The sequence below is a fragment of the Chlamydomonas reinhardtii genome, chromosome 5, assembly GCF_000002595.2.
Source record: "Chlamydomonas reinhardtii strain CC-503 cw92 mt+ chromosome 5, whole genome shotgun sequence".
Classification (NCBI taxonomy): domain Eukaryota; kingdom Viridiplantae; phylum Chlorophyta; class Chlorophyceae; order Chlamydomonadales; family Chlamydomonadaceae; genus Chlamydomonas; species Chlamydomonas reinhardtii.
This window is the reverse complement of record NC_057008.1, coordinates 2,629,841-2,643,549: the sequence shown is the minus strand read 5'-3', so window position 1 is coordinate 2,643,549 and position 13,709 is coordinate 2,629,841. Positions and strand designations below refer to the sequence as shown.

At 64.7% G+C, this 13,709-nt stretch overlaps 3 protein-coding genes across 4 annotated transcripts; 2 read left to right on the top strand and 1 right to left on the bottom strand.

Annotated features, from left to right (window-relative positions):
* The first annotated feature begins 220 nt into the window (after positions 1-220).
* Positions 221-2,996, top strand: CHLRE_05g236450v5 (uncharacterized protein). Of its 2 annotated transcripts, none has more exons than XM_043062265.1 (4): positions 221-604; positions 1,121-1,218; positions 1,599-2,113; positions 2,387-2,996. In XM_043062265.1, the coding sequence occupies exons 3-4, from the start codon at positions 2,045-2,047 to the stop codon at positions 2,720-2,722; spliced, it is 405 nt and encodes a 134-aa protein (XP_042924830.1). In that variant the 5' UTR covers positions 221-604; positions 1,121-1,218; positions 1,599-2,044; the 3' UTR covers positions 2,723-2,996. The 2 variants fall into 2 exon arrangements, with proteins under 2 accessions (XP_042924830.1, XP_042924829.1); XM_043062266.1 differs by having other exon boundaries at positions 2,313-2,996.
* Positions 2,997-3,050: 54 nt separating this feature from the next.
* CHLRE_05g236400v5 (uncharacterized protein) lies at positions 3,051-11,596 on the top strand. Its single transcript, XM_043062264.1, has 10 exons — positions 3,051-3,430; positions 3,685-3,825; positions 3,962-4,026; positions 4,196-4,340; positions 4,570-4,668; positions 4,898-5,167; positions 5,384-8,818; positions 9,049-9,180; positions 9,341-9,532; positions 9,633-11,596. Exons 1-10 carry the CDS (start codon positions 3,341-3,343, stop codon positions 10,470-10,472), a joined length of 5,409 nt encoding a protein of 1,802 aa, XP_042924828.1. The 5' UTR covers positions 3,051-3,340; the 3' UTR covers positions 10,473-11,596.
* A 2-nt stretch (positions 11,597-11,598) lies between these two features.
* Positions 11,599-13,640, bottom strand: CHLRE_05g236375v5 (uncharacterized protein). Its single transcript, XM_043062263.1, has one exon. It carries the CDS (start codon positions 13,396-13,398, stop codon positions 12,799-12,801), a length of 600 nt encoding a protein of 199 aa, XP_042924827.1. The 5' UTR covers positions 13,399-13,640; the 3' UTR covers positions 11,599-12,798.
* Positions 13,641-13,709: the final 69 nt, after the last annotated feature.

Here is a 13,709-nt window from a genome sequence, read left to right as displayed (position 1 = left end):
CCAACCACGCACAACCTCTCACGGCGAGGGGGGCGGGGAATCAGCGTCATACGGCAAGCGCAAAACCATGCCGTCACCAACAGCCCGAGATATGAAGGGATGCGCAATGGGGTATTATGGACGAGGAAGTGTCCCATGTGCGTTTGGGCTGTCGGGGTGTGTGCCGAAGTAGATGTGCCGAGCTTTGAGCCGTGTTGTTAACTTATTGTTCCACTCATGACGTAAACTGCAAGACGCTCTTCTCTGGGTTGACCGGGGCCAGGGCAGACCCTATGACCGGGGCTAGTCCCATAGTCGCTTCCTGATTTACAAACGCCCTACCTGCTTCAAGGGTTATCTAAAGAATGCATAAACTACAAACGAGGGCCTTGTTGCCAACACACTGCTCTTGCGCGTGCGATTTCCACCGTTTCGACCTTATAGAACCTGGCACTGTAACTTTAGACTGAGCTCTTGCTAATATCATGCTGTGAGCATAACGGGTAAATAGGGGCTAGCCGGCTGCACGGCCACCGTGACCCCTTGTCCGTGCCGCGCCGGTCAGGAACTGAGTGTACCGCGGGCGGTGTGCCTCCACCAGGGACAAGTTGAGCGAGGACGTCGGGTGGGTAAACCGTTATATTGAGTAATTGAGGCAGGTTGCGAGCGGGGGAAGGGGAGGGAGAGAGGGCATGCACACGCCCGTCGCCGCTTCCCCTTCACCAGCAAGGGCAACGGCGGCTGCCGCCTCACCGTTGCCAACTTCTGGGGCAGCTTGCGCATCGAGGAGATGCCCACAGACATCTGGCGCTGGGTGGCGGAGGAGTGGTGGTACGCGGGACTGGCCCACCGGGATGAGATCCTTGTGGAGCCTGGAGAGCAACGGTCATGGTCATAGCGGCGTTGTAGATACATGTCCTTGGCGGAAACCCCTGCAGATACATGACTTAGGTTATGAGGGCGTACAAAATATAAAGTATCAAGTATAAGAGTATGCGAGCGGGGGACGACTACCACCTTACGGAAAACCGCACGCCAATCGCACCGTCCCGGCCGTGGTGCCCTCCCTTCCCGCGTAACCCCTCATAACTATTCCCAGGTTTGACCCCTACTGCCTGCCTGCCTGTGGTTGGGCGTGCAGGTGTTGGCGACGGCGGCGCTGCTGCGATAAACCTGCCGCCGCCCTCGTCCGCGTCCTCATCCCGTGATGACGCGGGGGCAGATGGCACGCACCTGCAGGTGGGCGGTGCGCGCATGTGGGCGGGATGTGACCTTGCCGGTGTGGTGCAGCCAACAGGGGCAGCAGCATTCCTTGATTTGAGAAGTGCGAACTCGCAAGGCTGCAGCAGCAGGCCGCCTGCTCGTGCCATTATCCACATGCGCCTGTCAGCGCCGTCGATATTCCCTCTATCTTGCATTGCCGTGTGCGGCGACATGTGTAGCGTCCAATGGCCCTGGCGAACACCCATGTTATGCCGTTATGCGCCACTTGCATGTCCAGCGCGCATGCTGCTCACGCCGGTTTCTCGTCAAGGTGTTTGGTTCATGCTCGCCACAACGGTTTCCCGGCTCCGTTTGCCTCGTCAACGTGCACATGCGGTACATTTCATTGTACGCAGGTGCACCCGGCGCGTGTGGCCACGGCATTTCAGGCTGCCGGCCGACTATCGCTGGCAGCGGTGGCTGATGGCGCCGCAACGCCCGCCCAGACGCTGGGTGCGCAGCGCCCGCAGGCTGACGAGGGCTGGTGGCGAGGCAGGCTTGCGACTGGTACCAACGCCAGCGCCAGCGCGCTTGGCGGCGCCAGCAGATGCAGCAGCAGCATGACGGCGAGCCGCCTTGGAGTCATGAGAAGGGGCGATTGCGACGGCAGCTACGGCTTGGCGTTGAAGTGAAGGGTGCCGCCGTGGAGCGCCGGGGCACCGCCCGCTCGCTGTGACGCACAGCGCGGCGCTGCACAGTGAGCAGCAGGCGGCAAGGGGCGAGACCGGGTCGTCAAGACGATGATTCAGACGCCAGCCGGGATGCTGCCCCGGTCCTCATCATCGGGTCATCGGTCCGCATCATGCGGCTCTGGCCCAAGGCCAACGCTTCCGTGCAGCTGCAACAGCGCGAGCGGCTGGTGTGGGAGCTGGTGAGTTTGCGACAGCTGGTGTCGCATCCGCATCTGGGGCTGCTGGTGGGCCGCTCGTCCCTAGCGGAGGTGCTGGTGCAGGTGGTGGATAGGCTGCAGGATCCCGAGCTGCTGGGGGCGCAGTTTGACGGTCGCGGTTGCCCTCAAAACCATGTCAGAGATACCCCTACCCCAAAAGCACGCGCTACCTTTTGCACAGGTCAGCTGCAACTGCGGTCGCTGTGGTGTGTCATCGAGGCCATGCCTTATAAGGTTATCATGGGTGCCCTGCAGGCTTTGGGCAGTCGCCGCTGCGCGCCCGCGGCGGTGGCTGCCGTCACGGACCGCTGCCTCGGGCTCCGCCGCGGCGCCGCCTGTGGCCTAGAGGCAGTGTCTGCGGCTACTGCCGGCAGCAGCAGCAGCAGCAGCAACATCAGAGCCACTGAACAGTGGCGGCCCTTGATGGAGGAGCAACCACTGGCGCTGGCCGCTGTGGTCTTTCTCAAGGGCCCTCTGGCGGCGCTGTCTGAGCTGCCGCCGGCGCAGCTGGCGGCGGACGTCACCGCACTGCTGCGGCCGCAGGCCGACGTGGGCGCGGCGGCGGGAGGGGGGCGCGGCGGCAGCCGATAAGTAACAAGCAAGGGCGGAGCCAGGCGCAGGGCCAGTGGCACTGGTAGCTAACGCCGGGCCCGCAGTAACAGCATCTTGCGGGTGCTGCAGGATTGCGGATTGTGGACCAAAACGTGAGAACCGCGTGCGCAATGTGCATGTGCAAACCGGTATGCGTAGGAATGCGTGTAAAGGTGTGTAGGTGTGTGTTGTAGATCAAGCACTGCACCTCACTCGAGGTCCATGTCCGGTGTAAAGGTGGGGGTCGTGTGCTGCGGGGTCATCAACATCTCGGAAAAGGGATAGTTACTTCATCGGCAGCGCGAAGCCCCCTCCCCAAACAGGTACACATACTGTACACTTTGCAACCCGAGCGCGATAGCAAAATCTGAATTGGCGGCGGACAGTTTGCCGCGCTTTGCCCCTCACGCCTTACCGGAGTGCTCGAGCCTGCCGCTGCTCCGCGGGTCTTGCTAGTCGCTGTACAGACGTGAAGCGCAAGGGAGTGTGCCGTCGCCTGGCAGGCGCGCCTTGGGCGGGGCGGGACCGCAGCGGCAAATCGTGTTTTCCGGAATGCTGCCCTGACGCGGCTACTGCTTCACAACGTCGCTTTGTCGCTGTTCGTAAGCCGCTGCAGCAATGCAGCGATCACTGCGGGCCAGTCGCCTGGAATGCGGGCTCCTCGGCCTGGTGCGCCCCAGGACCAAGGTCGCGGAGGCTGGGCCGGAGGTGCGTGTCCGCCGCGTGACCCATGGTCCCGGCATCGTGGTTGGGGTACTGGGATTGAGCCGGGTCAGGTGACCGTGCGTGTCAAGGGGGGGAGGGGATACGTGCCAGGCGGCAGCTGCTAAGCAGGTGGGTGAGTGTCGGGAACCGGAACGCAATCGAGATGCCAGTGTTTGTGTATGTGTGTGCGCGCGCTTGTGCACGCTGACTGCACTGCCACCCATTCTACGCCCGCCTCCAACCGCGCACGCACGCAGGGTGATGTTGATTTTGAGCTGCTGTCGCCGTTCGGTCTGGGCCCCGACCACCGAACACCGGGCGACCAAGCGTCGGGGGCGTCGTCGCCCCAGTCTGTATCGGCGCTGCTACAGTCCGAGTTCCCCAATGACCCAGATGAGGTAAGCCGCTCGACCCGTGACGGTATGATCTGTGCTGTACAGTCAACGCGCCCGCTGCGCTGTACGCCCAACGCCCGCGCTTCCATCTTGCCACAAAGTGTACGCGTGACCGGGCATTGTGCTGATTCATGGACAGGTGCGAAACTGTGTGTACCGCGGACGATGCCCCCTCACGCAAGCGTGGATGGAGGAGGCACACAGGTCCGTGGTGTCCACACCAGCCTGAGGTGCCTTTGCTGCATCGCTGTCATGCTGGCCTGCCAGACAGCCAGCATCGTGACTTCGTGCCTGCAGCTGCACGCTCGCTAACCTACCTACACAGTCCCTGATTCCCGCGTGACCCCTCCTCACTACTCCCCTCCCCTCCCAGGTTTGAGCCCTACCTGACCGCCTGTCTATGGCTGGGCGAGGAGGTAGTGGCGGCAGCGGCGCTGCGCCTCAACCTGCCGCCGCCGCCCTCGTCCGCGTCCTCATCCCGCAGCGGCGCTGATGAAGCGGAGAGCTCCCACCTGCAGGTGGGGTCCCTGGCCTACGTGGCGGCAGTCCCATGCAGGTTGTCACAGTTGCCAACACGTAGCTCCCTTGTGCTGCAGCATGCGAACACACGCCTTTAAATGTCAGGGCCATACGCGCACCCTCCACCTCTGTCGGCTGCTGCTACTCCTATCTTGCATGGGCGTGTTTGCCACGTAGCAACCGCAGCGCATTCGGCTCGCCTTAGCTTGCATACGGTATTGTACGCAGATTGTGCTCCAGGCCACGACGCCGCGTCTGCAGCGCCGCGGCTTGGGGCGGTTGCTGACGCGGTGCATTATGCAGACCGCAGCGGAGCAGGGCCACCAGGTGCGCGCATACCGGCACCACGAACGGGCGTATCGAGGTTCTCAGGCGGCCATGGGACACGAAAGCCATCGCTGGCATGCATGGTAGCACTGGTCGGGATGTATAGGGCTCACTGCTGGGTACGCACAGGACGGCGTGCACTGGTAAGCCGTTGTTCACCTCGGGTCACTTGTACTACTTCTCCAACCCTCCTCCCCCGGTACCTCCATGTGTCTGTACCTCCATGCAGTACGTCACCGCCCTCGTGGCCAACCGCACTTCCAGCGCGGCCGGCTTCTGGGCTGGCGTGGGCTTCACGTGCAGTCCGCCGACACGCCGCGGCGCCCGGCTGCCGCTGGTGCTCCACAAAGCCCTGGAGGACAGCCGCACGCACTCCCTCTTCAGCGATGTGGGCGTGTGGTACGCGGAGGTGCTTGGCGGGGAGCAAGAGGGGCCGCAGGTGGAGGACGACAGGCCGGCTTTTGGAGGTGTGCAAGCTACGGCCAATACGACCTCCTTGGTGGGTTGGGTGACTGCTGGGCTGACTGCCGTGCTTCGTGATTTTAGTGCAGCGCGCTGCGTGATGTAACTGACGTTCCTCACCTGAATATGTCCCCTGGAGGCGCGATTGCGAGTACCGGCAGTGGATGTATGATGGAAGCACATCGGCGTGGATATGCCATTTGTTGTTCAAGTACATGCTGAGGTGCAACCTCATTCCTCCCGCCCGCTGCAGGTGCGACAGGCAGCTGCGCGTGTCACGGCCGCCTTTGCTGCGGCCGGCTACTGCAGCGCAGCAGCAGCCGCAGCTGCAGAAGCAGCAGCTGGGGCCGCACCGGATGCGGCGGCAGTAGGAGCGGAGGACGGCGCGGCGGCGGCAGAGCAGGCCCCGCCGGCGCGCTCCAGCGCAGTCAAGGTGCGGGCAGCTGCGGCCGCCAGGCCTACTGAGGACGATGATGACGAGGAGCAGGACGACGAGGATGGCGAGGATGAGGAAAGCGAGGAGGAGGAGGCCGAGGAGCAATGCGAGGAGGAGGAGGAATGCGAGGAGGAGGAGGAGGAGGAGGAGGAGGAGGAGGAGGAGGAGGAGGCGGACGAGGAGGAGGAGGAGGAGGACGAGGAGGAGGAGGAGGAGGAGGAGGAGGAGGAGGAGGACGGCGGCCAGCCGCAGAGGGAGGGGTTGAAACGACGCAGGAAGCAGGGGGGTGGGGCGCTCGGCCCCACAGAGGTCCGGCTGTCCCGATCCGCCACCGCCTTGTATGCCCGCATCTATCTGCGGCGCGCGCTGGTGGAGGCGTTGCTGGGGCCAGACGCCGCGCAGGATCGTGGCGCCGCAGCTGCGGCCGCTCCCATACCTGTGTATGATGCTATCACGCGCCGGCGTATCCCCAGCAGCAGAGCGAGGCTGCGGCTCCGCAACTGGGAATGGGAGTTGCTGGGGCTGGGATGCTGGCTGCGTGCCCGGGATGCGGCTGAGGGCGACCGACTGGTGCTGACAAACGGCGATGATGGCGGCGGCAGCGCGGCTGCGTCGGCGGCGGGTGGGGATGGAAATGGCGGCAGCGCGGCTGCGCCTGTGGTAGGTGGCGACGGCGGCAGCGGCAGCGCGGAGGACACCGGTACCAGAGCAGCGCTGGGGCCGCGGTTCTTCGTGGCATATGTGCGGGCTACACGCCGGGCGCCGGCGGGGTGCGATGCAGGGGCGCCGCTGCCGGAGCATCCACCGGGCTCCGTCTCCTTCTGTCTGGTCAGCTGCAATAAGGCAGGCGGCTGCGAAATGTCCAGGGCCGTTGCGCGTGCTGCCTTTCCCACCGAGGAAGAGGCCGTTACACGCGCCTGGCGTAACCGAATGGCCTCAATCGCGGGTAGCCGCGCACGAGGTCGGCAAGAGGAGGCTACTGCCGCTGCGGTTGAGTGCAGCAGCAGCAGCCGGGACGTCAAGCTGTACTATAGAGCAGCAGCTAGCGCTGGCGGCTGGGGCGGCGGTGAGATTCGGCCGTACGCGGGTGCCCGACTCACCTGCTACAGCCTGCAGCGCTACTATCTGGGGCGCCTCTGGCCGCTGCGCCAGGTGCTTGGAGTCAGCACGGAGGCGCCGCTGCGGCTGACGGTGCTGGCGCCGTGCGGCCGCGTGGTGCTGGAGGCGGCGCCGTTACCAGCACCAGCAGTGGGGGCCGACGCCGCGGCTGCTAGTCCAGCGGTGCTGCTGCCGCTTACCGATGGCGCTATTAAGTGCCGGGGATGCATAATCACCGTACGCTCTCACATGGTAGAGCGGCTGCTTGGCCCGGAGATGGCTCGGGGTGCGGGTATCACCACCGTGCCATTGCACGACGCTGAGACACGCGAGCCGATCCCTGTGCGTGCGCGCCTCGAAGTGCGCAGTCACAGCCGTAATAGCCCGTCGCTGCGCTGGTATGTGTACGGCCTGGGGAAGTGGTTGCGGGCGCATGACGCGAAGGGGGGTGACAGCCTGGCCTTCACTGCCGAGCTGGGCGGCGAGGGTGAGGGCGGTGGCGAGGGCGGCAGCACGCGGCGTGTGTACGTAGCGTATGTCAGGCAGGGTGGGGCAGGCGACCAGGAGCAGCAGCGGGAGGAGGAGCAGCCGCAGGAGCAGCAGCAGGAGGAGGACGAGCAGGAGCAGCAGCAGCAGGAGGAGGAGCAGGGGGAGCAGCAACAGCAGTTGGACGTCACCAGCACCACCAGGCGCGGCAGGGGTGCGATCGAGGCAAAGCGGTCAGCGGCAGGCTCGCGGCTGCTGAAGGCGGATGCGGTCGCGAGCACGGGCGTGGGCGACGTTGCGGAGGACGGAGCAGCTGTGGGACCGCCCGCGGGCGCGGCAGAGACGCCAATGGCCGCAGCAGCACGGGACATCGTGCCGGCGCCGCCCGCAAAGCGGCGGGCCAGGGGCACTGCGAGCGGCGCTACCCCAGCCTGCGGTAGTGCAGACGTGCCGGCTCGTCCGCGCGCCAGCACCCCGACGCCGGCAGCACTGCCGCCATCAGGCCCGCAGCTGCAACAGGAGCAGCGCCAGGAGCAGCTCCAGGGGCAGGGCAATGGGCAGGGCATGGGTCAGGGCATGGGGCAGGGCAAGGGCCAGCCGCAGCCTCTGAGCAGCACGGGCGGCTCTGCTGGCCCGCAGCAGCGCAACCGCAACGACCGCCTGTTGCCGCAGCGCACCACGCGCGCCACAACCCAACGGCAGTTGGTAGAAGGACTGGACCTTCTGCACCACGGGCTGGAACCCTCGGCGCGCCGCCCTCCTGCTGTGCCAGCAGCGGCCGAGCAGGCGCAATTGGCATCGGTGGCATCGGCAGCGGCGGCAGTGGTCGCCGCTGGCGGGCCGGAAGCCACTACTGGCGATGCTGAGCCCATAGCTGCCGCAGCCGTCGGGCAGGAGGCAGCAGAGCACGGTTGGGCGCCAGGCCTTGCTGCTGAAACTAGCACGGGCCCCACAGTTCACAGGCCCTCTGCTGCGGCGACTTTGCGGCAACCACCCCCGCAGCACCCGCAACAGCAGCAGGGCAGCAGCAACCGGGGCGGTGGATGGAAGGCAGTACCGGCGGCGGCCCTCCCGGAGGTGGCCGGGGCGGCGGCCGCGCCAGCCGCAGTGGCAGTGGCAACTGCTGGCTGCTGCAGTGACGGCGCAGCTGGAAGCAGCGGGGCCGGGAGCAAGCGCGCCGCAGGGGAGCTGCGGTCGGAAGGTGACCTGCTGTCGGCAGGTGACCCGCCTCTGTCCCTGCCTGGCAGCAGGCGACAGCTGCCACAGCCACAACAGAAGCGGGCTCGTATGGACGCAAGGTCGCCGCTGCAGTCACAGCCACAGCGCCACCACCACCAGCAGCCACAGCAGCCCCAGGCGCAGCAGGTGGCGGCATCACGGGGTTCGCCGGCCGCTGAGCCGCCACACGTGGTGGGAACCCCAGGAGAACCAATTGTAGATCTGTCAGCTATTACACCGGGCCTTGCAGGCAGGGGCGGCGGCGCCGGCGCCTCCTCGCCAGCGGGTTCAGGAGCGCAGGTCTCAGCGGCAGGACTCCAGGATACAGCCGCGGGCGCTGCAGAGCTGCCGCCCAGTAGTTCGGCACCGGCAGCATCTGCGCCCTCACCACTGGTGCTGCTGGCTCAGGCCCTGGAGAGGCACTACCCCAGGGTGTCGAAGCTGATGATGGTAGGTTGGCCAAGGCCTGGTGCGGAACGTGGCCGCGGAGGCAGCTTAGGTCGTGCGACACGACACTGGACGACGCACGGTTGAACCCGTTTCTCGCTATGTTTACAGCATGTGCTGCCTGCCCGGTCACCGCCTGCCCTGATGCTGACCCATGAACGACCCTCATGCTCACGGCACGGGCCTCTCACGCGTTCGTGTCCCATGTGCCGTGTGTGTCAACCGCAACGCAGGTCATTGCGGAGCAGGAGCAGCAGCAGGAGAGCCAGAAGCAGCCGGAGCAGGAGCTGCGGGGCCGGCGCCGGGAGGTGCTGCCGCTGCAGGTGCTGAAGCACTACGCCGCCGGCATGGGCTGGCAGTACGAGGTGCGTGGATGCGTGGGTGCGTGGGTGAGTGGGTGGGTGGGTGGGTGGAAAGGCGTCCGTGCAGTCAAGCGTGCGCACATATGGTGATGGGGGCTACCACGATTGCTGCCCACTGCTGCTTACGCCCTGCTTCAATCCGAACCCGTTGCACTGCCCTTAGGTGGAGTTTGAGCGACACAGCGTGCAGCCTGGAACCGTGGGCCGCTTGCCTGCTGCGGCTGCGGCTGGGACAAGTGCTGCAGGCTGTGAGGGCAGTGAGGGCGGCGGCACGGCCGCCGGTGCCGCAGCCTACGTAGCGACGTTCCAGCTGCGATCAAAGGAGGAAGACGCGACAATCAGCGCCATTGGCAAGGTGCGTCTTACAAAACAGCATGCTGAACTTCCGCAGCAACCTTGTTACGGTACCGTACGTGTGGCCGTAACTTGCATCTTTGGAACTTCCTGGCCTCCAGGTCGCTGCGGACAAGGACACGGCGCGTCAGCTGGGCGCAGCGGCGTGCCTGCAGCAGCTGCTGGCCACGGGCGTCAGCCCGCAACTGATGTGGCCGCAGCTGCAGCCCCAGCTGGCCCAACCGCACCCGCAGCAGCAGCCGGCACAACAGCAGCAGCAGTCAGCACAACACCAGCAGCAGCAGCACCAGCAGCAGCAGCAGCCGGCAAAGCAGCAGCAGCAGCAACCACTGCCGCATCTGCAGCCGCCGCAGAGCGTTCAACCGCCTGCCGTACTGCCTGAACAACAGCAAGCCCCGCAGTGGGTGCAATGCCCGTGCGTTCCGCCTTCACCTCTGCAGTCGCAGCGCGGCGGCAGGGATGGTGGCGGATGGAGTGGCGGTCATGGTTATCACGGCGGCCGGGGCGGCGGTGGCTATGGCGGTGGCGGCGGCAGGTATGCAGGCGGCACTGGTGCCCAACATTTTGGTGCTAGCATGGACCGCGACCAGTGGCAGCAGCAGCAGCCGCGACAGCCACTGCAGCCGCAGCCGGCGGCCCCCTGCTTTGGCTGGGCGTATCCAGCAGAGACGTGTGGCTACCCGCTGATGCCACACGCCGCCATGAGCCAGCAGCAGATGCAGATGCAGATGGAGTCGCAAGTGTTCCAAGCCGCTTTCACAGGGGGCGGCATGGGCACAGCGCTGCAGGCACCGGGCATGTCGGCGCCCATGATGCAGCCCACGTTCCTGGCCGCAGCAGGGATGGGTCCGCCATACGCTGGCAGTGGGCAGCCGTGGCTAGGACAAGGACAGGCTTGGCAGGGTCAGCAGTGGCACGGACACCCCGGGTGGCTCGCTTAGCCCTGTCGCTGACAGTGCGGCAGCAGTTTCGGCCACCATACCGAGCCATGCAACCAGACAACAGGTGCTGCTGCTGCGTGTAACAGTGGTTGCTTGCTCTCTGGCCACAGGGGTCTTATGCGTTGAGATAACAGGATTTTAAGCGCGGATGGTAGAGCGGGGCATGTGGTATGGGTCACTGGCGGCAGGCGTCGTGGCGTCGGCATGCTAATTGCGGCACATGATGCCAGTGTGTGATGAGAGGACCTGGTTCACAAATTACGGTACCACTAGACAGTGCTGACTGCTGTGCGCGGGCTTTAGAGAGCTGTTCGATTCGACTGTAGACGGTACCCGCCGTGGCCCGTGGTGGCGCTCATGCGGCTCGGTTACGACTATGCTTGCGGTGTTGGCGCTGCCCGGGGATTCCAATCACGCCGTCCGACTTATGTCCGTGATGTGAGGAGCTGTCAGACAGTCTGTTCGGCGCTAGCCCTCTAACACCATTCCGATTGTTGCCTGTCCTGGGCGTAGACCAAACACATTGTTGCTTCATGTGGGAACGCGGCAGTTGCGATTGCTTGGATGCCCCCGGTCGGCTGGACCGTGACAGTAAAGATTACACGGTGTTGCACATCCAGAAATTATTCTCAAGCGGGTGCACGTAATTGTAACACGTTGCCAAATGAGCGAAAACAATGCGTGCAAGGTTGTGCAACTTGCGGTACCGGTATACGTCAAATCAAGTCTTCAGCAAAGGTTTTGAGCTGGGCGCACGCGGGGAGACCCCACTAGGGCACTGGTGTGGGGAAGATACCGTATTCATCCTCTTCTATTTGATGGGACAAGACGCTTTCAGCCAAGCAGCACCACCCAAACACAGCGCCAAACTCTGGAGTTACGTCTAAGCACATGCAGGCTGTTTCACAACCTACTGGGGGCGTCCAGCAAGGTTCTTGATGGACCCAAGTCGATTGCCCCACAGCTGCGGGTGGCAATACCGTTAACGTACATCATAAGTCGTTACTAGGCGGCGTTGCACATAAGCACTCCCACAGGCCGCAGTCGACGTCTGTGGCCAGCATGGCAATGCACACGAGCGCAATCAAATGACCAGTATGCACCAGCCTCGTTAGTCCCAATACCTCATCCCAAAAGCAAAACATGAGAGATCATTGACCCATGCCTGTAACGTTAAGGCCCATGGCTTTCGAAGCTCAGGCAGGGGTCCCTTCAGCAGGCACCTACCGTATCTGCCGTCCCTTATTGGCCGGTATGTCTATTGATGTCATGACCGAAACGTTCATCCCCCAAATGGCATATCATCATCAGTCTCTACAGCCTTCAGCGTGCAGCGTGCGTTAATAATTAACTGACGCATGCTGGTATACCAAGTGCGGTCACACGCACCCTGACACACGGCCCATCACGCGCACGCCCTGTCGCCCAGTGTCGCCTCTACCTGCTCCACACGCGACACGCTGGCACAAGTCCGCGTGCGCGGCCGCGCAGTGCTGCAGCCGACACGCCGTGTTGCAGTACAGCTTTCCCCATGCAGTCGCCGCACCACACCCAGCCCCCGTGCAGCGCTCACGCGGCAGCGGCCAGCCCTTATCTGCCTCCCTCCCGGTCCGGTGCACATGCCGGGCAGTCACACGGCGGCCACAGCCACAACAGGCAAGCCCCTGCCGCAGCCCCGCCCGCATGCACCCGGCCAGGCGGCACCAGCAGCGCCCACCGCCGCTGGTAGCATGAACAGCCCGTCCGCCTGCTCTCCAACCGCGGCCTGCACCGCAGCCTCCTGCTCCTGCTTCCGCCGCAGCGCCGCTGCTTCTGCTCTTCCGCCTGCTCCACCCCGCCCGCCCCATCCGCCTCCTCCTGTTCCTGCTCCTCACCTACCGCTGGTGGTAGTGCTCCTTGCGCTGCTGGTTGCGGGTGTTGGCGCTGGCTGCGGACCCGCAGGAAGGAGGCTGCTGCTGCAGCTGTCGCTCCAGGCGCTCCACACAGCGCAATACCACTGCAACTGCCCCGTCACTGCCCCGTCACTGCCGCAAACCGCCCTTTCCACAAGCGCCAGCGGCACAAGCGCCAGCGGAACAAGCGCCGCCGCCCGTACCAGAGCCTCTCCAAGCTCAAGCGCCGCGCCTTCCTCGCAAATAATAATGACGAACGCTGCCGCATGCATGGCCGCCGCCTGCACCGGCATTGCTTGTGGCGCCAATCCCGGCACTGTCGCTGCATGCTCGTGGCTGCTCCTGCGCCTGCCCGTCCTGCCCATGCAGCGACTCGTCAGCCGACGGCTGCCCCTGATGCTGCCTCCCCTGCTCCCTCTTGTTTCCTGCAGTTGCTATGCGCGGTGCAGCGCTGTCAGCAGCAGGCAGCACCACCGCAGTATTACTGCCGCGTCCCGCCAGGCCTCACTCCGGTGCGTGGCCACGACGATCCTCAGGGCGCGTTGCCGCGACGCAGCGCTTGCTGTCGCTCCCAGCACTCCGGCCGCGTATGGCATGACCTGCTGTGCCATTAATGACCGCATCAGGCCCAACCACTGCTCTTGCAGTGGTGCCGCTGGTGCTGCTAGTGGCTCCAGCTCCGTAGGCGGTGCACCGGCGGCGGCACCAGTGCCCAGAACCGCCAGCGGCAGCGCAGCGGCCCTTCTCATACGCAGCATTCGCCCAACCTGGCACCCACCAGCTCTGGGGCGTTGGGGTGTGGCTGCTGCTGCTCCGGACTGCTCGCGGCGGCCCCCTGTGGCATCTGCTGGCCGCAGGGAGCTACCCGCAGCGCCATTCTCTTTTGCCTCTGCTTCTCCAAGTGCCTGCACGAGCCACGTCACCACCTCCACAGCCTCCGTAAGCAGGCCCTTTGCGCTTTCTTTGGATCGCTTGGAGTGCCGCGACAGCAGCAGCTGCTGGTCGCTGCTGGTGGCCTCCCAGCAGCTGGGCATAGCAGCGCAGCAGCACCGCAGGGTCCAGCGGCTCCGCGAGCAGCGGGCGACAGACAAGCGCAACCAGGTCCGGGATGGTGCCATACATCGGCAGCTCAACTAGCTTTCCAGGCTTGTTATGTAGATCCCTATTATGTGCTGCTGCAGCCTCTTGGCCTCTTCTGGAGGGTGGCATGTTGGTTGGCTGGGCTCCGGTGCTCTTGATTAGCATAGCCGTTTGTGACAGTGTTGAAGGTAGAAACACTAAAACACGGAACTATTGGCAGGAAGATTACAGAGGCGCGGTGTTGTGGCCGATCCATACCCGGGCC

Coding starts and splice junctions, on each gene's coding strand:
- CHLRE_05g236375v5 (XM_043062263.1), bottom strand. CDS start 13,398: ATGCCCAGCTGCTGGGAGGCCACCAGCAGCGACCAGCAGCTGCTGCTG.
- CHLRE_05g236400v5 (XM_043062264.1), top strand. CDS start 3,341: ATGCAGCGATCACTGCGGGCCAGTCGCCTGGAATGCGGGCTCCTCGGC. Junction 3,826..3,961: donor TCCCCAATGACCCAGATGAG/GTAAGCCGCTCG, acceptor ATTCATGGACAG/GTGCGAAACTGTGTGTACCG. Junction 8,819..9,048: donor GGGTGTCGAAGCTGATGATG/GTAGGTTGGCCA, acceptor ACCGCAACGCAG/GTCATTGCGGAGCAGGAGCA.
- CHLRE_05g236450v5 (XM_043062265.1), top strand. CDS start 2,045: ATGCGGCTCTGGCCCAAGGCCAACGCTTCCGTGCAGCTGCAACAGCGC. Junction 2,114..2,386: donor AGCGGCTGGTGTGGGAGCTG/GTGAGTTTGCGA, acceptor GGTGCCCTGCAG/GCTTTGGGCAGTCGCCGCTG.